This window comes from Macrosteles quadrilineatus, unplaced genomic scaffold (genome assembly GCF_028750875.1).
Source record: "Macrosteles quadrilineatus isolate MER2022 unplaced genomic scaffold, UCM_ALF_1.0 Scaffold_5__1_contigs__length_97177068, whole genome shotgun sequence".
Lineage (NCBI taxonomy): Eukaryota > Metazoa > Arthropoda > Insecta > Hemiptera > Cicadellidae > Macrosteles > Macrosteles quadrilineatus.
Window position 1 is genome coordinate 10,612,761 of NW_026542598.1, and position 24,778 is coordinate 10,637,538.

At 35.5% G+C, this 24,778-nt stretch overlaps 2 protein-coding genes across 8 annotated transcripts in view; one reads left to right on the forward strand and one right to left on the reverse strand.

Moving 5' to 3' along the window:
* LOC128995043 (uncharacterized) overlaps positions 1–12,730 on the forward strand; it is a 63,389-nt gene extending 50,659 nt beyond the window's left edge. Inside the window, exons 3-5 of the mRNA XM_054419916.1 lie at positions 7,760–7,862; positions 10,496–10,518; positions 11,280–12,730. Coding sequence (XP_054275891.1) covers positions 7,760–7,862; positions 10,496–10,518; positions 11,280–11,692 — 539 coding nt within the window. The 3' untranslated portion in view covers positions 11,693–12,730. The remainder of the gene's footprint in view (positions 1–7,759; positions 7,863–10,495; positions 10,519–11,279) is intronic.
* Positions 12,731–13,251: 521 nt separating this feature from the next.
* Positions 13,252–24,778, reverse strand: part of LOC128993779 (ubiquitin carboxyl-terminal hydrolase 47) — a 44,897-nt gene continuing 33,370 nt past the window's right edge. For 4 of the 7 annotated variants that reach the window (XM_054417765.1, XM_054417766.1, XM_054417764.1 and 1 more), the window contains 10 exons: positions 23,904–24,078; positions 22,950–23,034; positions 22,365–22,409; positions 20,330–20,426; positions 19,265–19,524; positions 18,076–18,191; positions 17,463–17,571; positions 17,142–17,282; positions 16,485–16,660; positions 13,252–15,964 (listed from right to left, as the gene is read on the reverse strand). In XM_054417765.1, coding sequence (XP_054273740.1) covers positions 15,781–15,964; positions 16,485–16,660; positions 17,142–17,282; positions 17,463–17,571; positions 18,076–18,191; positions 19,265–19,524; positions 20,330–20,426; positions 22,365–22,409; positions 22,950–23,034; positions 23,904–24,078 — 1,388 coding nt within the window. In that variant the 3' untranslated portion in view covers positions 13,252–15,780. The remainder of the gene's footprint in view (positions 15,965–16,484; positions 16,661–17,141; positions 17,283–17,462; positions 17,572–18,075; positions 18,192–19,264; positions 19,525–20,329; positions 20,427–22,364; positions 22,410–22,949; positions 23,035–23,903; positions 24,079–24,778) is intronic. The other 3 variants (XM_054417763.1, XM_054417768.1, XM_054417767.1) reach the window with 3 other exon arrangements.

The window sequence follows — 24,778 nt, forward strand, 5'->3', positions numbered from 1 at the left end:
GAATATTAATTGTAGTTTTTCTACTCATTAGGAACCACCAAGACGCCATGTTTTCACCTGAACGAAAAGTAGACTTTCCATTCCCAACAACTAATGATCATGGTATCAAAAAGTATGGAAGAAAATATAACTTGGACTCAACAGTACGACCTACAATTAATTTTTGGATACTGAAGTAGAAATCCCATCTATAAAGACCAGTAGCCACAATTTTTGTATCAAAAAGAACATAGTTCTGTGAGTCATTCATAGATTGCACTAGTGTATAAAATTTTATTTACGTTCTTATTCTTCGTTACCGAGATAGTTGAGGGGGCGTAGCAGATGACAAAGCTTGCAATAAGAGATCCTGTCAGGTTTTTACTTGGTTGAAAACCCCTCATATTCGTCAGAAGTGACTTTTTTCAGCGCAATCTGTCGGTGGCTTACGTCATCTACATCCTGAAATTTGTGACAGACCTTTATGAACACCCTGTAGATGAGATATCTAGTCTACATTGGTATCTACCAGTCAATCGCTACATGAAACAGCTGTAGTTACCCATAGACTAGAACAACAAGCTTTGATAGTAATACAAGCACTTAATTATTACTAGCAGCCAGCGTAAGTCGCGTCGTGACTTCAAAAAATCCGTGATATATTCGAATTAATTTACAATTTTCTACTGGTCTGAGTTAAGTTGAAAATTATATATTTTTTACGTTATACATTAATCATTGACTTATCACCGACTCGAATTATTTCAAGCAAACCCTGAACATAGCTTTGTAATTAGATTTTCCGATTTCCATTGAAATCATGCATAAAAAAATTAAAAAAAAAATTAATTGAAAAAATATTCTTTAGATAAGTACGTTATTTCAGTCAAAGTCCTTAATTTCCACAAAACCTAACGTAAGTCATTATCTTCTTTACATACGTACAAATACCATTACAATATTTTACTTTAATTCAATAAAACATAACACTAAAACATAAAATCTATCGTAAGCAATTTTCTCCTTTACACTTTACAGTATACAAATGACATATTTAACATAAACACAAGGTGTTTTTGGTTTGTGACATATTTTACTTGAATTCACTAAAACATCACCAACTGTAAATGTAAGCTTGAAAAGGTTAAATGATTGACAGCAGCATTCATTCAGCACAAACTCTGAAATTTTAAAAGCCTATAGGATAAAGGGCTTTCACGGGATATCATCCAAACCCGCAAAAGGCACTAGAGGATGAGAGCTTTAAATTGATACCCAATATGGCTATAAAATATTTAGGGGTCGATTCGCTGAATACAAAAATCCAACATATTCTTTTAAATATAAAGATGTTGCATTCATGAAATCCAAATCTACTGAAATATTTCAAGTACCGTTTTTTTTATACAAATATAAATTATACAAGTTAATAATTTGTTCCTTTGCACGCCGTACCTAATTTACAAATTGAATAAGGTAATATTTTAAATCCATCCGCTATAAATTGTTAATTTAGAAAGCCTCGGCTGGAATTTTAATTGATTCCGTTTTTAACTGACGGTTAACGACAATTATATTTATGACGACTGCCAGCTGGTGGTAACATTAAATGTTACTATAACATTTATTGCTTCTCTCCTTGTTCCGTGCGACACGTGGTAATAAAGTAACTGGTTCCCATTCAAAGTCTAATTTTCATTACCGTAACATCTAGCTATTAATTTCTCGTTACATTTTCATTGCCTGTGCGGACTTCACGGTTGGAATGCCTGGAATCAGATAGTAAATACTACGTAATTGGGTACATTCCAATTGGAAAACACGAATGGTTGAAAATATTACGTTATTGCACTGATTTTTTAAAATAATTTATTTATTATTTGGTTGTTTGTTCCAAATGTATTTTAGTTTCTAGTGTTTGTTTCTGTCTTGTTAAAAATGTCCGCACATTTGTTTATGACAGTATCACATAGGACCCACTGTTACTGGGTGCGTTAGAATCCCTTGACAACGGGTTTCCGAGTTCTTGGATCAATCGAATTTTCGAAATTGGTATAATATATTTATTTTATTTTATATTTGAAAATAGTATAGATGTGTAATGTGTACACTATTGTATATTTTATGTGTGTGTATTTAGGATACAGTGCATATTCGTCAACGTGTGTTCTGTATAAGTGTGTTGGATTTTGTGCATTGCGAATCGTACAAGATGTATGACGCAATCCCCACGTAACATGCAGTGCAATCTGATTCAAAGGATATCGCAAGGCAATTAAAATACTTTATACCAACACGAATCAATATATTACTGAGAAAAAAGGAATCTGGTACTATGCTATCTAAAAGTCAATGGCATTACTACATATTATTATCCACCTAAACAACTGTGTAATGTTAACTTTAAATGTTTTCAATCGACCGATTTATACTAAAACAATACTTACCAATTGGTAAGTTTCCAGTGTGATTTGTCTCTAATAATCAGATTCCAACCCACTTCACTTTTGCAAGCAGTACAACATGTAGAAATATTGTATTACACTCCAATAAAACTCTTTAACTCTATCGTCCACAGTCCGGACTGTGAACTAAGAAACACAAAGAACTTACCAACAACAAAGCTTAAAACAAAGAGTTGTCCACACGTGTCGGTTATCAGTTTTATCAGGTTTACTTTTCCACCATCATTACACGGACGTATCTTTATTGGCGATCACTCCGCGAGTTGCATTTTTATCCGCCCCCGTTATCATCGTATCGAGTTGCACAAGTAAGACATTACTATTCATACGTCCCACCTCCAATCGATGCCTAGATAGGCTGACGTCGAGATGATATGCGAGTTAGACATTGTTGAAAGGGAAGATTGATTTGTTCTGTAGTTGGGTAATTTTCACTGAGACGTTTTAACAATGCTTACCTTAAATAGTAGGTATTTTCACTTATGTATTCTTCTTGTGAAGTTTCGTTGCGTGATGACATTGACTATACACCTCTACAGTAGAGGTGTATAGTCAATGGTGATGAGCCTACTGGGGCTGTTCTAGGGGCGTTTGATCGGACCTTTGTCAAGTTCTTGAAATGTGTGAGTTATGAGAAATAATTTACTAGGTTAAGAAACTCCCATTTTGAATTTTCGGGTCTTTTCCACCATCAATATCGCCCGTGATTTTTTTTTCACTGACAAATCGGACTTGGTCCAATTTTAACATTTTATTGATAATTTTGTTACTATCGTTCATTCAGTTTTTTTTTTTGTCCTAGGACGCTAGGCACGAGCCTGGGATTGTTTTTCACATTACTTCAGGCTAGACCTAGGGGTTGCGGCATTATCACTTAGATAGAATCCATTGGTGACTTGGCGGGGATCGAACCCGGGACCTCAGGGACTGAAGTCCCGCGCTCTAACCACTACACCAGCTCGCTTCCCATCGTTCATTCAGTACGATCATCATAGATAATCTAAATTGTAAATATACAATGTACTTGTGTTGTTGTACAATGTACTACAATGTACAATGTACTTGTGTGTTGTTGTTGATCTGTTAAGAGTCTTTCTTAGTGGAAGCCATGTTGGATTTCTTCCCCATAAGAACAATGTTAACTTTGGGTCCAAATATCTCATCAGCAAATTGTCATATAATTATGGATAAGGAGTTAAATTTAAGGAATTGCGGTCCTCTAGAGGTTGACGTTTTTTATTTCACAATTTTTAATTTTTATAATGAATAATTGATTATTAATTAGCTTAAAATTAAGCTAATTATTGAAAGGAAATGAAAATGGATTTTCGAAATTCAAAAACCTCAGTCACGAGTCTATTATGTTAAAAATACAAATTATAAATTTCAAAGCTATATCTTAACAAATAACGCCGTTACGTGTCCACAAATGATGTAATGTTTAACATTGTTCTTATGGGGAAGAAATCCAACATGGCTTCCACTAAGGAAGACTCTTAAGAAAATACTGTATCTCCCCTTTACCACTGTTTATTCTTTACCTTTATTTCGGTAAATCCAAGGCGCCGAAGTCTAGTGAGTGAGTGAGTGAGTGATCGCCAACCCGACACTGAGTGATCGTCGCTACGGTCTCTTTACCCATAATTCAACATTATTTATCACGAGCAGCATAATTCGGCCATCACCACGGTCACGACTCACCGATCACGCCAAACGTCATTTTTGGCATTTTCTTTTAATCTGGCACGCTCCACGGTGTCGGGCATCCACGATCTTTCTTCATTAGCTGGTCTGTGTTCCCACAGGGCTGCATCTCCGAACCAATCTTCTGAGTTCATAGTTTGCTGGGAGAATTTGTACTTCCAATCGCAATTGCATTTTCAGAAAACATCATTGAGTTTGGTTAAACCATTTTAATCTGTGTTTTCCCACGCTTATTTTTACAGTGCGAAGGAACGGTCCAATCCTCGCTCCTGTTATAGTTACTGTTACTCTGGTACTGTCCAGTCAGAAGAGGTACAGCATAACTGTATTCCTTTCGATAGGGCAAGATGGGCCTTTAGCTTGATAACCAAGAAAGACATTAAACTCACTTGTTCTATTACATGGTTGTTATGCCTCTTGGTATCTTGGTAATCTATCATTACTTCACTTCGTATGTTCAATCCTTGCCTTTTTGACGGTGTCTAAGGCAGTTTGGTGGATATGTTTATCTGTGAAAATGCTTTGAGGTTCTTTTTGTATCCAGCTTTCCTTTTATTAATAAAAAGGTTAAATACCTGTAGTACTTGTCCGTGATCCTGGATTTAGGTCAGCGGCCCAGGTTTCCTTTTATGTTTGTCTCTATACTTACAGGAATGTATATTATGCCTAAACGACGCTGACACACGAGGTGCATATTTTAAGGCAAAGATGAGTGGAGGGTTAAGGGTTAAACAAATTAGACGACCAGATTTGTCTGACTACGATCCGCTACTTCTAAAGTTAGGGTAATTTATAATGTTCAACGTTTAATGTAATCCGGGATCAGTTGTAAACCATCAAATAGCTTCTGATTGTTCACAGGATATAACCGGCAACTTTATGATTGCCAGAAGAGCGCCCAATGACTAAATCATCATACAATTAATTTTAATGAGCTGAAGAAAGGTATGCGTCTTTTCTAATAATTTACCAATATTTAAATCTATTATCTTCATTAATTGCATACCTCCTAGCCAGACTCTCCTCTGTGCAGAAATGAAGAAGTCAATTTCTATCTGAGCTGAAGATGGCACTGAAGATTCCACGACGGCTGATGACAGTCCTTGGACTCTTTCTGTTTCTACAGTCTCATATAAACTGTCGATTGTACAATCCCTAGTTAGCCATCCTGCAGTGTGTAGTGTGTGGCTACTGTGCGATACTGTGATATGTCCAAGAGATAGTCTCACACCCCGGGCATTGGTTGACGGCTCTCTCACGACCAAGATAAGTCGAGCGTGAGTCGGCAATAAGCTTACAACTCTATCGGCTATCTGCCCAGTGCCCCTCCACCTTTCAGGGATTTCCTCACTTGCATTAATCCGCCTTTGTGTGAAGTTTTTGCTGTTATCGATTTGATATTAGCTTTGAATATGACGCTTGAAACCACGCTCTCATTGTTGATCTTAAGAAAATATATAGTTTTTAAAGAAGTAATTTGAAACAGGTAATGTCAGAAATTTTCATGAAGATGTACGTACTTTCGTGTATGTCAGAACAAATAATAATGACGCTGTAGTAATGCTTGTCCCACAACAGTTAACTAAAATAAATATTCATTGCAGATATTTTGACGCTGTCAAAAAATGCTTTGAATGTAGTCATCTTCAGCTAACTTTGCGAACATGGCTTCTACGGCTGTGTTACTGGCAAGAAGTATTATCTACTCCTCTATGACTGTTAACCGATTCAACAGTGGTGTATTCTGCCATTACAGAAGAGTTAGTGACACAAAAAACTTTGGCATTGTATGGGTGACAGATTCAATTCAATTGAGATCACTTCCTTCAATTGTATATTTTATTCACGACAGGCGCGGTTTTTAAAACCAACTTTCGCCGATCTTGTAGTTTGGCTACTACAGTAATCCGTTTCCATAAGTTTTACTTAAATCAAAACATTTTAGACCTATGTAAACTTTTTTACTGCTGCTCATACATCTCTAAATTATTCACAGCATTCTCTACACGAGTTACTCGTCCAATTGCAAACTATTCCGTGTTCCTTTGTTAACTCCCGACAATAACAGTATTCAGTTTTGACACGATATACTTTCCCGCCCAGACGTAGTTTATTTAATTAATGAAGTTGTGAGGGCAAGGCAGGAAGCCGGTCGTAAAAAGGTGTAACAGAGGTAGGCGTGAAAGCAAATGCTTGTTGGTGAACGGTTCACCGCGTTGTGGGAGGCCGCAGACAAAGGAGAGGGTAGACGTGTATTTGTTATGACGCACTTAAAAACTACTGAAATTTATAATTCAGTCTTTAGGCCCTTCGCCAAAAGTACTGGTATGTATATGCATTAAAGTACATCGATGATAGCATGTCTTCAACGTGTCTTTGAGTCTAAAGAATGGATAACAGTGCTACAAGAGAGGTGTACAATTTTATTTGTATAGCCTGTGCAAGGGCCCAAAGTTCCTTTTTCGTTACGGTACGCAAATGACGTAACTCCCTAAATATGCATTACTGAAAAGACGAAAAAAGGTGCACTTTGATTAAGACTTCTTGCAATCCTCGCGTTAGTCTTTTAACCCGGTGAATCCTAAAACTTTCGGCTTGAATTACGATAGTGACCTTTCATTCAATCTTTCCAAAACGTATGGCCTCATGGTAAAACGTATGATTTTACCATGGAGTGTCTAAGTGGAGAAATGTCGTAATTTTGGCACAATTCGTTGCGCACCTAAAGGTTTGGGTTTGATCCACTTAAAAAAGGGTGCATGGCATGTGCCTGAAAATACCTCTAAGCTGTTTTCATTATTGGTATTTCTTGCAAGATTGTTATACAGTATTACTATAGACATTTATTTAGGTGGTTCACAATAATTGCAAGTAAGGATTTCGCACTACCAGCATCAACCGCACTAGATTTACTTTACTCGTATTTTATTTCCCGCCAGTTTGCCTCAGCAGGTACACAATCAGCTGATACATCAGGCCACATCCTCCCACCCAACTGTTAACCAGCCTCTTTACTCTAGCCTCCGCCACCGCCCGCCGCCGTTAGCTTCGATCTTGATGCCACAAAGCCGGGTCTCTTTACGAGCTGCGCTGCCGGTGTCGTTTTGACTTTTACGATTACATCCAAATCCGCAGATAATGAGCGGGGGGGGCGGGGGCCTCCTGATGGGTGGCAAAAACAATGCTATCGAAGATCTGGCGATGTCGTCGAGTTTATGGGCCGAACCGGCGCCTCGACATTCCAGGCAGCGTCAACACTGCGTGGAACCTACTGGGAGTCTTGCGTACACAAATATTCTGTACCTACTGGGAGTTTTGTGTACACAAATATTCCATACATACTGGGAGTCTTGTGTACACGAATATTCTGTACATACTGTGAGTCTTGTGTATAGAAATATTCTGTACCTACTGGGAGTCTTGTGTACACAAATATTCTGTACCTACTGGGAGTCTTGTGTACACAAATATTCTGTACATACTGGGAGTCTTGTTAATCGTACACTTGTATAGTAAGTTTATAAATATCTGTAGAATTTGCTATTGTCTTATAACTGTAAGTGTTCGACCAATGTAACTCTGATCTGTTAACATTATCCTGTCTGTTACAGACTTGCCTGGTACCCTCACCTGGACCGTGTCCTTGGTGATTGTGTCTATCCTGTCCGCCATCTTGGGAGCAGCCCTCATGGTGTCCCTCATGCACTGTAGAAGGTAAGCATTTGATTCTTCGCTGTACATTTCGTTTTACAGTTCGAAATGAACATTTTTTCATGTATCATTAAGTGTTTTTAGGACATAGATATTTATTGTGAATTTATCTCAAGCTGCCACCTCTGTTAGAGAATGTGTTATTTAGCTTTTTTTGTCACTATTATCAGTGTATGAAACATAGAAAGTACTTTAACCTACTCTTAGGGATAGTAGTCCTCTGGGAGTTTCAACCCAGGACATCTGAGGGGTTATAGTGGTCAGTCAGTAGCTTTATGATAGTTCGAAAGGAATACTGTTTATCCAGATTCAATTAAAGACGTCGAGAGGACGTCGAGAGGGGAATGTATGGGATCTGGGATCTGCCGATTTTATTCTTCAAACCAAACAATACCCAACCATTAAAAACATACGAAATTCCAATTCGGAGCACACTGTGGGAGCTTTTACTAAAGATTGTGTTTTAATCAGATTTGTATTTTAGAGCAGACTGTAGGTTGTCTACAGGTTGTTCTATACGATTTGTAGGGGTCTAAACAATGTCCAAGTTCGGAGCTCACTAAAGGAAATTGATCTAGGCCTGAATTGTTTCGTCTTTCAGTTAACAGACTGAGCCAATCACATACATGTTGCCAAACTACAACACACGCAGCTGGAGAGTTGCAGTTGTAGTTGCCCAAGTGTTGGGGCGGATTAAGACGTCAAGGAGGGGAGGTCGGTATCACGACAGCGCACCGCTTGCGTCACCCGCCCAGCGCCCACCACGCAACAGCGCCTTGCGCCTACAAATATAAATATCATTGAATATATGCGGTTTTGCAACGCACAAGGAACGATCACGTTATGTAGGTGTCGATTACGTGTCTGCCGAGATTAACGCGATTTTTCGGTACGATCTTATTGCCGGCGAATAAAATTTGCGTGGAAATGTTGGGCCAGGTGGTGTAGGTGGTATGTGGTCAAATCCTTTGAAATTGTGGTCGTTAAAAACGTTAGTTGTGGAACTAGTTCTGATTTTCCTTGTTGGTATTTTGCCTCTTTGAAGTTTCGTGGTTTTATTTCTGAATGTTGTAGTAGGAGAACTGAATTGAATATGCTGTATCATCCTGCCTGGGGCAGAGTCATTTACTGTATATGCATAAAACACACAAAATGTAACTATAATTTATTTCTTGATATCGAATCCCTAGAATATGTATAGGTTGAAACCAAATTTGATATTAAAGTAGTACTGTTAGTTTTATTTTTTGGAAGGAAAATCTATATGTTTTTACCAAAGCATCACTTCAGAATTTTATAGTAGCGTGTGGAGCAGAATCCTAGGACAATTACATAACGGAAATAGGCCTACAGTAGTGCTAGATACACAAATTCTTTGTTTAATATTTCAGCTAATTCGGTCAAGTGGGTTTTGCGCACTGGGAAGACATAGATACACATGTTTAGTACAAACATGTTTAGTTCTATATTTATTTAGTACTGTATAGATGAGAATATAAGTCAATTTTAAGAATTGGGTCCAGAGGACGGATGATGTAGAGTTGCTCACAAGACAGGTTGACGTATCAACCATCAGACATCTTATCAAGCCGCGGTCGGTCCCGTGGTCCTGGCTATCAGACGGTCCATCTACAATACGTCTTGGTCAGGAGCATGTCAAATGACTCACAGCGGTTAATTTGTTTAATGCCTGCTTCGTCTTCCGAGATGACAAAACATGTTTAATATACAACCACTGCCTTTAGTAATTTGTTACGAGTTAATTCATAATTTACCATCCCAAGGGTTAAAACTGAACCATCATTATAGTTAAGGGCTGTATGGCGAGTGCTGACAATAGGTAATTGAATTTGAACAGTGCAAGTAGACCGTTGGCTTCTCATCGTTTTGCATATCTGAAGGGTTTCATGTTTGTTTCGACCGAGTGCGCGCTGATGTTGACACAATTTGTTTCGCCATATTGCAGCAAAAACAACCGCTTTTAAAAACATGCTGCGTTTGGGGTCTAGAGCAGTTTTTTTCTTCATGGGTGAAAAAAAGCCTTTTTAATCCCTATAAAGTTAAATTATTCACCTATTGTAAACTTCGTTTGAATGTAAGCAATCACCACGCAATCACATGTATCAATTATTCAACTAATTATCAATTGATTTCATTGCTTGTAACTTATTGTTACATTCTTGTCAATATTTTGGCATTCGATAGTACAGGGCGTTTTTTTTTAACGTAACCCAAATTGAAAGAAATGACAAAAGATCCTAAATTATGCATATAGTAAATTGGAAACATAATCGAATATATGTATTGAGAGTTGGTTTTCTACAAGATTAAAATGATAATCTGCACTTAAAAACATGGGCTCTCAAATCCGCCTAAATATACAACCAGATTAGGTAGGATTTTAAACATAATTTTTGACACTTGGAGTTGGAGGTCATCCAAATTATTAAAACTCGAAGGAAAGTGGAGAGTTGGTACTCATTTTCACTATTGTTTTCGGTTCATTACTTCTCACTTGTCATTCCTCAAGCAGTGTTGAGGGGACACATCCAATCACCAATCTGCTTTGTTATTTATTTAATAAAAAAATTCAAACCCATATTTGTACACAATGTAATGTTTTCTTTTTGTTTCAGATCTCAAGATGAAGATTCCAGATGTAAGTGCAAAAAAAACTTTCTTACTACCTAATATTTATATCTTTAGATAACACAATAGATTCTAAAACTTAAAAATTCCTTAGTAGGTATTCTACAGACCATGGTGGGGGTAAAGGTTGAGATGTTACTGCTTAACATTGGGTGTACTAATATTGTTGTAATAGCAACATTTTAGGTCTGATTAATGGAGGTTTTAGGTATTTTAAAAACTTTGGACCACTATGGATCAAATGATTCAAGTGGTCAGGTCTACTGCTGGTGAAGAGCTGTATATGAGAGAGCTTTTTGGAAGAGATCACCTAAAATAAACAGTGAATAGCTCCGGTGAAAGTTGACAGGGTTATAGTAGATTTCATTGCACACGAAAACCACACATGTTAGTGGCTTGCGTGTCCACCATACATATAAATTATTTATAAATAAAAATACTTTTCAAAAATGCCACGTTTTTAAACACACTAAAAAGTAGAAAATAATTTAAAAGTATGTTAAGAGAATAAATACTTGTAAGATTTAAAACGAAAAACGTGGGGCGCATGTTAATTTACAATTATCTTCACCTATGAAGTTTCAGTTCTGAAGTTTTAAAGATAAAATATCTTGGACTTATTAATTCAAGTTACATTACAAGTTACACTTTTATGGTTTGAAATCAAATGTATGAAATAAGTTGATACAGGAATTTTAAAGGATTCCTTATTATATTTTTTTTTAAATTTACCAATTAAGTAAAAATTCCTAACTAAAACTTTGATTGCAGGGTTCAGCTGCTTCAGGCGGAGGAGAAGGGTAGATCCCACGAGTCCCCAATCCCCCCAGCTAGAGGACAAGGAGATGGTCCCTCTAGGGGGTCCGGGGGGCAGACAGGGGGCCTGGGGATGGCTGACAAGACGAGCCCCGTACACGCCTCCCCTGCATCCTCCCACGGTGCCAGCAGTCAACCACTACACATTGGACGAGGCTTTGTACGCAGAACTCGACCGACCGGCGTACCAGAACACTGGATACGTCAGTGAGTCCTCGGCACCCAGCAGTGCGTACTACAGTGACCTTAGTAACAGTGATAGGACTTACGAGGCGGTGGGGAGCCAGACGGGGCACTGGGACCCCCGTCCTCCCGCCACTCTAGCTGCCATCACCGAGTCTTTACCTGTGCCATCTGACTATGTATAATGTGTGAGTGATAGAATATTATGTCTCTATTGTTGTGTTACATTTTCTATTTCTACTACCTACAGTAGTCTCGATTATACAATTTGAAAATAGAAAAGATTAAATTTATTCAATAGAAAATAAATTTAAAGCCTAAATCAGGTTGAAATGAAAAACTTTTGATCATGATTTCAATGATTCTAGTTGTTTTTTGTATTACCTGATCGCAACTGATTCAGGTTGGATAAGCGAGATCTACAGTGTTTGTAATCAGGTTTACAAAATGAATATGTTAACTTTGCTGCTGCAAAGTTATGAAAAACCACACAGACTAAACGTTTATTTTGTAATACATTCAATCTAGAAATTTATAAATAAATAGCAATCTTTTTATAAAAAAAGACCAATTTGAAGGGTGCTAGTTGTTAAACACAAATTAATTATTTATTGATTGATTTTTAAATAGTGATTTAATGTATTAAATAGGTCAGTTTTAAAGTGGTTTGAAACCCGTTAGGACCTAGGAAAAATATCAATATATAAATAAAACTAAATAACAACATCCTGAACCAGTTTATTTGTTTGGATTTCAAAGAAATTTAAATTACATCTTGCTCCAATTAATCAAATGGATTTGGCCAAGTTAGTTGATTTTGGGTATTTTTGTAAAACTTTTATGTACAAAAAAGTTGTTTTAATAATTGCCAATGTATTACCCTAACCAATTCGTGGCTTATATTTGTTCCTCAGTTTATTTATATAATTCAAAACCGAAATAGATAGGTACCTGTTGTACCTATACAAAATTATCTTTTTATTTATTTATTCATGTTGAAGCCCTACAGAATTGGTAATCAATTATAACAGGTTACATACCTTGACGTCCACAATTCCTCAGTATTGTTGAAAATCCTCCTTAGGAATTGTGGACGTCAAGGTAACCTGTTATAATTTTATTTATTGTTAACTCTTACAAATATTTTAAGCTAAATGTAATATGAAAGTTTATACTTCCTTTATTTTAATTTATTGTTACTGTTAATATGTATATAATAGTTGTACACTTCAAGTTTGTAAATAATGTTGCATTTTTGTAAATTATATTTGTATAGTTTATTATTTTGTTGTAAAGATTTTGTAACTAAATAAATAATAAGATATAAAATATGCAATTTTTGATCCTACAAATCCAAAAAGTAGGTATTACGGTTCATGCTATTTATAAAAAAGGCAGTTAAGAAAGGGAAAAAGTATTATAATAATTTTGATATTCAGGTTAATAATGTTCTACACCTTGACACACTAGCATGGCAAATACAAAAGCAGCATCAGAAAGAAATTTGCCGAGCTGCAACTCGCTCAATCGTGAGGTTGTTTGGATGATTATTTTTGAACTCGGCTAGCAGCTAATATAATGTTCTCTACTTATTTTAATTCTTTGAGCTCCAAATCTTTGATGTAAGTTTATCGGAGATTAAAATAGCAAAACTTCCACTTACTACTTTTATTTCTGTTATGTTACCTCAGTATCCCAAGGCTAATAGGTAATTAATTACACAAGGGAAAATGTAAAACAAGAATACTGAATAGCATGTTTATTTGCAGAAAACCACAATAAACAGGTTAACGAGGCATTAACGTTAACATTGCATCTTACGCCACTGGAACTTAGCCGTACGTACACGACATGACAAGATAAACTTAGTTGGGAATGAAGAAAATCAGTTTTTACAAAAATTATAAAAACTGAAAACAGTTTATAAATGCTGCAGCATTCAATAATGTCAGATTTATTCGCTATTTGAATACCTAACATTAGATACCTATTAGAGAGAGTACTTAGGTTGGCTGCTAAAAGGAAGAAAATAAAGTGTGTATTTTCAGTAAAAGGTTAATAATAACTTAGTATAAAATAATTTAATTTGACAAATTTAGTAACAATTTCTCTATATAATTCAAGCATACTACAATAATTTAATTTTTTAAACAACAACAATAAGCTTACAATAGCTTATTTCCTGGGAAATTCGGTAAAACAAAAGCAAATGACTCTTACAAATATATTTGAATGGCCAAGACAGACTTAAAGTGAAAACATGCGTATTAACCAGTTTTACTAACTAATACACTATGAATGTTGCAAGGTTATGAAAAATTAATATATAATAATAATATTTTTTTTATTGAAACTGCAAAAAGTTTTTCAAAATGCATTACTATTTTACATGTTGTAGTTGCAGTATCAGAATCAGTTTTAAATTAAATTTTACAATTGATACAAACTCAACAACAATCATCTTGCCATGTCGTTTTGATCAACTTACCGATATTTACAATAACACTAATTTGTATATAAAATATAAATATTTTAATCCTTTGCCTCGGACAAAGGGCATGCGGTAGTCACCGCCCGCTCAGATATGTTACAAAATGTTCATATTAGAAAATACCTTGAGACGTATTTACCATAAAGCACCACGACCGCAACAGAACGTAAATATAATCCGTAAGGCATACAACACTGCTTTTGTACGATTGATTATATACATATGATAAGTGTATGATACACGGTGAGAGCAGTTTGGTAACTAGGGCGGATACCACAACCTACTAACTCAAAACAAAATAACAGCACACTCACGGGTAGTATTGTCACTTTAGGAAATCGATAATATATCACCTAACATAAATGGAAGTTCAAGTTGAAAGCTAGTTTAAGTCAAGAAATGGTCCATTATCAATATGGCAGAATAATATTACCACAGGTCTCTAAAACCTAATACATTTTAACATTTTAAACCAATAAAATCTGCACCGTTTTAAATAATATTTTTATATTGCTAGCCTGAAACTCATTACATCACCTCTCTTTAGTGCAATCATCAAACATTTCGGAGGAATGTGAAAGAAACATATTTAACTTTTTAATTTGGAGATTTTTTCAATTGTCTCTATTAGTCAAACATGTACCACAATGGGTTTGATATTGAAGTATCTAAACTCCAAAAATACATGATTAAAAACTATATGGATTATTATAAATTTTGATAAATTATTTTTCAATAACATTTTGAAATATTCCGCCTTCTATAAAAAGAAACCTATGACAATTAATCAATAAAAATTTAAAGAAGGTAAAATGTGTAAAATTTTATGGATAATGAAGTAATGATAAATAGTGTGGTATCTTAGCCCCTTGGACATACTATAGGAAATGTAAACTACAAAATACTGTTGATTATTTACGATGCTGTGAAATGTACAATGGATGATTCACCTATAAAACTGACTCGCACACAACAAACATTTCTTCAACAACCAATGTAATTACAAAACAAAATAAACATTGACTAAAACTCGTCTGGCATCACAAAAGCATTTTAGAATTTAATCAAACATCTAAGAATCATAGAAAAACAAAGCCTTATGATTTTTGAAGTAAATTATCTTACTGAAATGCACCAAAAATCGACTGTAAAAACAAAATGCTTGATCTGTAAAGAAAAGTATGGTTACATAATTTAACCTAAAAACAACCACTTGCGATGTAATTGCACACAGGAGATTATTTTTGTTGAGGAACACGATAAACTTAATAATATTATTTTGTATTAAACAATGTGTTTTTGTAAAAAGTCTTTCTACAACACAAACACTCAACAAGGAACAGTTGAGGTATAAATAGTAGAGTTTTTGAAACTCATAAATAATTTTAAGTACACAGAACTGTCAACTAAGAAAGTTAAAATTACATCGTAAGTTAACTTGTATATAATATAATAGTAGTAAAACAATGAAACCATTTAAAAAATCTTAACAGTTTGGTTTCCGGTTCCAGTCTGAATCACTCATTAAATATCGAATAACATAAATATTTACAAATAAATAAAATAATTACTGGCTCATACTACAACAAACGATGTTACAGTATATAAAAGTAGAAAATCCTGATTTACAACAGAAGATAAACGGAAGCGTCAAACTGAATAGGCCGTTCACACTCACATTCGATATAGGCCTGCGGTTACACTCGGACGATATATGGTATGGAGATGAGTGAAATCAAGCAAAAGGAGTAAAAATACGATTTAGTAAAGTAGCCTATTCGCTCAGTCCACATCAGCTTCGACAACAAACTGCGGCCGCCGCTCTAGGTAGATTTTGAGTGGCCGCTCCTTGCGCGGGCTGTACGAGGAGACGGTTGAGTTGGAGCCACTTAGTCGCTGTGTCTCCTTAGTCGTCAATTCACTTCGCTCCTCAGGCGTCAGGGCTTTCAGCTCCTCCGTGCTGTCCCTGTAACCAGACACAAACTTCAGTATAGGAGTATATTTACCTTAATTTTTAGTAAAACATTAGTGTATTTAGCTGCATTTATGCTATCCAAGATGTTGCTAAAGTAATGTTTTCCCTATTCTCTTTTACTGGCATGCCTAATAAATTAGAGGATTCTGACATAAAGTTGGAGATCTCCGACATGGAAATACTCGTACTAATAACATCACCACATACCACCCCAATGGCCTCTGAGTACTACAGTTTGGGAAAATAGTTTTGACTAATCAAAGTAGTCATCCTGTCCTGAGGCTCAGTAGTCTAAGACAATAAAGAATAGCAAAAACAGAATTTTCACAAGTTTCCTTGACCTTTTTGTTTGAAATCATCACATTGCTGTTGCAAACAATTTTGCATTATGTGTATGAATGTTGTGTACTTGAAAATTTGTGATTGATATGCACCTAGTGGCATAATACCTAAGTGTTCCTTACTTTCTGAATCCCCTCATAGTTTAATTAATTCAGGGTCATGACATTACCTGTAGAAGATAACTCCACCGTCATCACTGATCTGCAAGGGCCATCCCTCCAGTGATGTGACCTTGGGGTTCCAGTCAATGTCTTGAATACTCAACACTGACATGTCGCAAGGGAAGAACCCAGACGGCTTAGCAAACTCCACCTGCTCCAACGGGATATTGCTCCTCTGTGACAACTAGAGAGAGAACATGAGTATTCTGTCATGACAATTGTACAACAATTGATGAGAAGAGAGGACTACCTAGGGAATTGGAAACAAAGACAAAACTCTTCTATTACAAACTACAACGTTCTGAAGTGTAACATAAAAAAAAGTGTAAGTGATTAGAAAAAATAAAGACACTTTGGCCGACTTTGGGACATGTAACTATTCTCCAATGATTTTAACATTATGTGACAGGAAAGATGGTCTCAACTATTTCAGAATCAATTGGAAAAAGATTCTTATGGCATCTTATGTGTCACTTTACTGCCAAGCCAATTGAGATTTACTCTTCTGCAAGGAAAGCACTCTCATTTTAGAGTGACAAAAAAAAAAGTATTTTGCCAGACAAGACCTCATTATAAAGTGAAGCACTTATAATCTCGTATATTAAAACCAGGAAATAGTCCAGAAAGATTAGTAGCATTAAACTTAAAACTATATAACAAACTACCTTCTCTTTAAGCTCTTCAACGGAGAAGCTGTTCAGTACTATTTCCTCGAAGGGGTCGAGTGTGAGCGTGGACGGATGCCAATGTCGCACAAACAGACACACCTGCGAATCCGCAGTCACTACCTCGTCTTCATCTAGCTTCTGTACAAAATAAGGATCATGTACAGTGATAAACATTTGTTTAAACATCGAGAGATATTTTTGTAAAGGAATCATATAAAAAATGAAAGAATTTGATTTATCCACACACTGTAGTAAGGAGCTTTGAATTTGTTGGGGTTTAACTTGCTATCTGTGCTATCCTTTATGACATAGACTTACTTGTAGAATGATGTCTCCGTTGCTGTACAAAGTTATGTCATCCACCCAGATCTGGCTGTCCTGGTACACTCTCCCAACACACTTCCAGTTCTTTTTCCTCAGTCGACACCTGAAAAGTAATAACAAATTCGGATTTATAAATGTGAATTATTGAACAGTTAAGAATACGTCTCTATCAAAGAGAATGTGAGCGGTGTAATGTATACCAGTTATTTTAAACAAAATAATTAAGGCCTAATGCCAAGTTTTTTGTTTAAAAAGATAAGTTGGGTATTTTAACATTTAACATTTCAAAAATCCATTTTTCTTTCAAAACATACTTATATTTTGAAAAAAAAGCCATTAACAACAATAAAAAATAATTAGATTAATCCTGGTCGGTTTTTATGAGCTTAGGGCAAATTAAAACCCTGGTTCCAAGAAATAATAAATAACTTACAAGGTTATATCATATGCATACAAGATTAATTTACTGGATTTATAATTTGAATGACACTACAGTTATTGCAAAACTAAGTGATATAATTCAACTAATTTATGAGTTAGTGAATACAAATGTAATTGTAGGCTGCTTACATGACTAACTAAAAGTTTACTATTCTCAATAACTAACCTGTTATATTCCAGATTGAGATTTTGAACTTTGTTCAGGTATTCGATAAGTTCTTTCTTGGACTGGCCGACAGTTCCACCTTTGGCTACGATCCACTCACACAGGTACTTAACAGGCTGCAACATCCAACCTACCAATCACTCTATCACAACAATCTAACAGTAGTAGTTTACTTTGACTGGCTAACACATAGTTAATGTTGCAAAAACTCCTTCTGAAATAATTTAAATTAAAATCAAATGAGCTTTTACTTAGGCCAAATTTTAACAAATGACTTTTTCTGTAATTTCAGGATTGAAAAAATATGAATCACATGACTTTAACGGTGATTCTGGGAACCAAGTAAATTAAATTTTAATTTTAGTTTTAATTATAAATAGAATGATAGAATCGCTTTTCTCATGTTGTGACCTAATCATTTATTTGATGGTCCATAGAAAAAGGACCTACTATAGCTCTACTTGAGGTAGAAAAAGTGTCATTCAAATTGCCTGCAACAATATAGCATACAAATTTTGTCCAAACAATTTGGTACGTAAAACAACAGGGTGTATACAGCGCCTGGAAGACAATTTTTGGGAAAATAAATTTGAGGATATTTACCTATGTACAGGAAAGTTTAATGAAATATTTCCACATCACTACAAACACACTGTTCTCATCTGACAAAAGATATAGGTTCATTGACTTGAATATAAAGGTTGCTTTCACAGTTAATAGTGAATAAGATTAGTTGAAAGCACCACTCCACTTTAATTTTTACAGTAACCTCTTTATCATACTCAAGCTGTAAAAAACCGTACACAGATCATCATACAATTGTCTAGTGATTGAGACAACTTATTCCTGGGTAAAAAATTAAAAGATACAATGTGTTACCAATAAACATTGAGGACACTTTATACAATTTTGTGGGCTTTGAGGAACATTTGAGACTCAACTGAAATGTTAGAGTCTTAAATAGGAGATTGGGAATGTCAGAGAGCTGTGGACACCCTAAATATAACTGAAATATAAAAAGCCCGTAAAATCATTTAGCGTCATAAGCGGGACGTTCATGTGCATTAGAATCATTCTCCCACAAAAATTACTTTGTTATTTTCAATGTACATCTGAAAAATCACCTTTTAATTTAATATACACATTCAGAATATGGGAATTGTGGTAGGAGAAGTTTTGACTTGTTTACCTGAGGAGTGTTGAGCGTGAGCAGGTAGACCTGCACTTTGTGTTCGTCACTAGACAGTTGCCGGCCAAGCTGCACGCGCAGCTGGTCCTTGTTGTGCAGACTACTGAGAGAGTCACACTGTCGCACACGCGGTGTCTCATACTCTGAGTTGCCTGTGTTGCGGTAAAGTTTGAAACACGTTGCCGACACTCCCAAGAACGGCTCCAGTCGGGTCTTGAGGGAATCAATGGACATCCGCTTGTCGACTGACACCTTCAAAACTGCAGAAGAATAACTGTTAGTAAATGTTAAAAACAGTATTTCTAATGTCATTTGTCAATATGTATTACTTTTCTATAAATAACGCCAAAGAACACAAACAATACAGTAATATGCAGTGTGGATGTAAAGAGTGAATGTTACTTCAAATCTAGAAATACATTGGTTTTTGTATACAGTAGAGTCCCCAAAATTTGGCAATATCTGGAGTTTAGAAGTTTTCTGGTTATCAGGAAATATAATTTAAAAAATAAAATTTTGACATAATGTACAGCGGTTCTTTGTCTATAAATGCTACATCCACCAACTTAGCATTAAAGTAAGATTAAAATACATAAGTTGTAAAAAAAATTATAGGCCTATGACTTTATTTTTAATATAAATTTAATTTAATAAGTTAGTGCTGGCTAACAAACCCAATGGCTATGTTAAATTTTTGTTTCTACACCTTTGACACAACTCTTCGGGCAAGATTACTTCGTATATGAATCTGACAATCGTGTTCGCGCCTAAATGCAAAGTTTGAGTACAAAGTTAGACGTCAATGCGATAACAGATATTTTAACCTTTTTATTTGTCAAATAATTGGTCCGGAAACACCACGACAAGATGCGAAGTGGCTATGTTACTTGCTAGCTAGTGCTCCAAACATAGCGTATGAGTGATAACAAGATCCTAATCTCAATATCAATATACATTGCTGTGTTTGGTTGTGTTAGTCTTAAATCTGTTATATCTGTTGGAACTCAAATAATTGATAGAATCATGCTTAGTTTAGGCTACCAAACCAGATTTTGCTGAACTTACTTTTTTTGCCTCGACTTTTGTACGACACAGCCCTGAAGTATGTGTACTGCTTGGGCCGCGGCTGACTAGATACATCTTCATCCCAATTTTCCTCCTGCTAACATAAAATATCATTTTAGTTTTGATCCTAAGAGAAATTTTGATTCTACATCACACATTGTATTGGTTCCCACAACCCTATTGGAAGAACAAGTAAACCAAACTTCAGAATGGTAAGTTTTTGGGTTATCAATTTGACCTTGAGTTGGAGTAGAAAATTAAAATGTTCAAAGATTTAATCGGAAGTACAAATTAAGTTTTAAATCACCCTTTTCAAAAAACAGCTATCCAATGTAGTGGAAGGTATGATCTTGAAAATTGCAAAATGAATTGGCCCGGCACATTTAGTTGCATCTTTGTTTTTAGCTTTTGTCATATGTTTTTTCCAAACCTTTGACATAAGTGTTAACATGTTTCTAATAGTATATATTTTACATCTCAGGCAACTTTTTGAGAATTTTCAACAAACACAGAAAACAAAAGAATATAATATCTGTTGATGATTAAATATTAACTATTCCAAATAAAAAAAAAAAATATTTAATACTAATTATTGAATACCATATTACCATTATTTTTACCAATTTAAAAATTTGTTTAATAAACAAATCAGTGATTTGTATGAGGATCTATTATAATTTAACACAATGAAACTCAGAAACTGAGGAAACTAATTTTATTCATAGACAAAATATTACAAAAATATATCTCTTTTAACATACATCAACACTAATAGAAATAGCAAAACTACACGTAAAAGAATAGACAAATTTAAATTGGAATTTTAGAATCTGCTCAAACACTGACAAAATTTAATCAGACAAAACAATTTAAGTTTGAATGAAAAAGTCAATATCAACTATGTATGGAAAATAATGTTCACACGCAAAGAAACCCAATCACGTTTTGTGTCTGAAAACATATTTATTTGAACAGAATTACTAAACCTTGATGGGGGGAGGGGATCATAACTCAAGTTAGGTTGCTTCATTCCTTGTTTTGGGGCAGATGTTACCAAGTTACACAAACAAATTAAACTGGAACAAAACCTTAATAATTTATTTTCTTGTACCGCTAACTTTTGGATGTTAGTGAGTACACATCTCATCTATATGGACAAGCTGTAGCCAATTTTTATTCAAGTAATAGAACACAATTGAATGAGCCATTCGCACACTGTGTTACTGTAAAAATGATTTTTTCTCCCTTAGTTTTGATATAGCTACGGCAGTAAGTAGGCCCTAAGTAAGTTTTGATACATAGCTAGAAGATGTGATGTAAAAGAAGCTAAAGTTTACAATAAGTTGTGCAATCAGTTTGGACTGGTTAACCATTTAAGCCTATTGTCTGGGTAGCCGAGTGCTTGCCTTCAAATTAGAAGGTTGCTGATTTGACCAAGAGGGAAAATTCTGAACATTGATGCTATTTATCATTGGGCTATAAATCTTGCTAACCAAAAGGGTTAAGTTACAACAAGACTAGGCTTTGGTCGGTTCCCTTACAAAAAAATAAGAAAAATGCATACAGCATGGACTGTAGAAGATAGAAGAAATTAAACAAAAAAAGGTTTGTGTATTTTATATGAATCACAAGTAGAAGGCTCAATTCAACAATGGTAATTTTTACTCCGAAACTAGCTTTAAAATGGCAATTCGATGACTACTTCAATCAATAGTCAATCAAAGTCAGTAGGCCTACCTAAAATTACAAAATTTTAACAACAAAAATTTAAATAAAAACCTGAAATAACAAGTATTTATATTAAGACGACATTCACATCATCATGCCGTTAGAGGAAAGAAGGCATGCCATTCAAACCACCAACGGATGCTCGGTAAATGACATCACTAATATTGTGTTTGGCTGTGGCCAGAGTTAGTGGGTCAGTTATTTTACGCAGTTCGGCCGCAACGTAAAGACCGAAGGCTGTAAACTCGTCCAACGCAGGACAGCAAGAGGAATGGTGACTACACACTAGACTACACTCGGAGCTTACATATCCTGCATCCTGCCCCCCTCCCCCACCACTCCCTGGAGACTCCTGTAAGAGATTACGGATTATCAACTAGTCTAGAGGTGTGGGGGATTAGTTAAATCATCAAAGCCATATTGATAACAGCAACTGTTGAAATAGATTTATAATTTGTCAGGATTGTGTGACAACAGTTCATCAAGGACAACTTGGTTTGAAAACTAAACAAACATAACTATAATGACTGACAATGAGACAACAATGTCTGATATAGACCATATGCAGACCAGGATGTGTTTCCAAAATTCCTTTTTATACTTCAGGAAAAAATACTTAGTTTTTTTTCTGAAACAAAATACAGAGGGGAAAGTAGGTGTCGGAAGGTCAAAAATAATATTATAAATGATAACCTGGGTCAAAAGTCAGTTGTGTCTGAATTAAAGTCAGTAGCAAGAGCATAATTTGCATAATTTGTAGGCTACAATGGCAAATTAAACCTGACACAGGAGACCAAAGAAGCTGTAAACAGTTCATTATGTTTTTTTTATATCAAACCGTAGCAAGGTTTTAGTTAAAAAAAAAACATGAAAACTATAACAATATTCTTACCGGAGCCGGCAGGGGGTTTGCCATTTCATCTGGAGGAGAAACTCCATCACTTAAACACTCGTCTTGGACGTCACCGATTAGAGTTCTGTTTAACAGTAAAGGTTAAAAACATAAATATGAGAAAACGAAAAACATATGCACAATAGAACAATAGTCAATAATACTTAAATGAGTGTTACAGAGAGATGAATGAAGACGAAACAATGTTAAGATGAATCGTAAGCCGTAATTTCAAGATACCTCAATGTAAAATTTCATATTTTCCCTGTTAAACACTTGCAATTGTCTCACCATGAACACATACAATTAGTGATGTGTCGGTTCCATCCATTTTTAAACAGTTCGGTTCTTGGCCAAAAACAAGTTCTCGGTTCCCGGTTGCAGTAAAAAAAAAAAAAAAAAATACTAAGAACGCCTTTGCAAAGGAAACACAACAACAACACACTCCTGGACTCCTGTATTGCGGGTATTGCAGAGACTTTCTAATGGCGTTTTTTTTATGTACATCTCAAACATCGGTAAAATCGGTTCATCCGGTAATTCATTTATCCGTTATGACCCTGTTCCTATCTATATAGGATATACTAGGTTTTACTGTATATGATATCATTAACACTTATATCAGGAGTAACACCGTACAAGCTACTACAATTTTCTTTCGTCTCTTACTGACTGTTTTTGTTGTGATACAGTTAGTTGTAGTGGGCAGTTTACAGTTTTACATTAAAGATGTTTGATTTATAACAATATACAACTAATCTTTTTAAGGACAAAAAAATGTTAAGTAGTTGAGGGAACCGTCGGACTGAAGAACCAACAATTTCCAACTGTTCTCTCTCCTGGTTATTTCCCCAAGAATCGTTGGAACCGAGGACCATCTTTTGGAACCAACACATCACTACATACAATACAGGACAGAAATAAAATACAAGTAATTACTAGTGTTTGAGTTACCTGTCGCTGTCTGTAAGACTGCTGTCCTCACTGGTGCTCTGGTCACTGTGAGTGGCGGCTGCTGTCGTAGGGTCCTCATCCCCAGACGCCCCGCCACCCCCCACTACCAATGGCAGAGACAAGCTGCTCTTGGAGCCCCCCCCTGGCCCCGCCACTGTCACTCCAGCTCCACTCACTGACAACATAACAAACTTAGTTTTAAACACACTACACAGTAAGTGGTTTCTGTTCTGTACTCTTTGCAAACCAAAAAGTCATTTTTAACCGAATGGGATCCGTAAAACCCTAATCAGCTTTAGTGCGGTAAATTTACTGACCAATCTCAGGGAACACTTTTTTCAAAGAGACAATATGAGTTAAATCAATAAGCTCTCAACAAAGCTACACAGAAAATATTAGAGGTTTGGACAGGCACATTGCACTTTCATATAATATTCTTATGGTTTAAGAATTTTACATTTTATAAACAATGTTCAACATTTTGTGAAATTGTTAGAATTTTCAATTCTAATTAATTCAAACATCTGAGAAAACTAATTCTTTTAGAAAATACCGCTCTTTGCAGAAGAAAGAATAAGTTATAAACTGCTTCAGCTAGCAAAAAGAACATTACTAAAGGCAAACAAAAGTGTATGGAATGTTGACAAACTCAACGAACAGTTAGAAAGGGTCAAACAAATTCATACACGCCAAATAAACGTATTTAACAGTGATCAGAACCCACCGACAAAACGGTCGACAGAAGTCATGGCCGCTACACTGAACTACGCTAGCAGATGCCACACGTTGTCACCGTGCCAATCACTTCACAAGAAGGTTCAACTTGTGGCACCTCGCCAAGTCAGTGGCATGGCTGTTTGTTACAATTCTGTCTT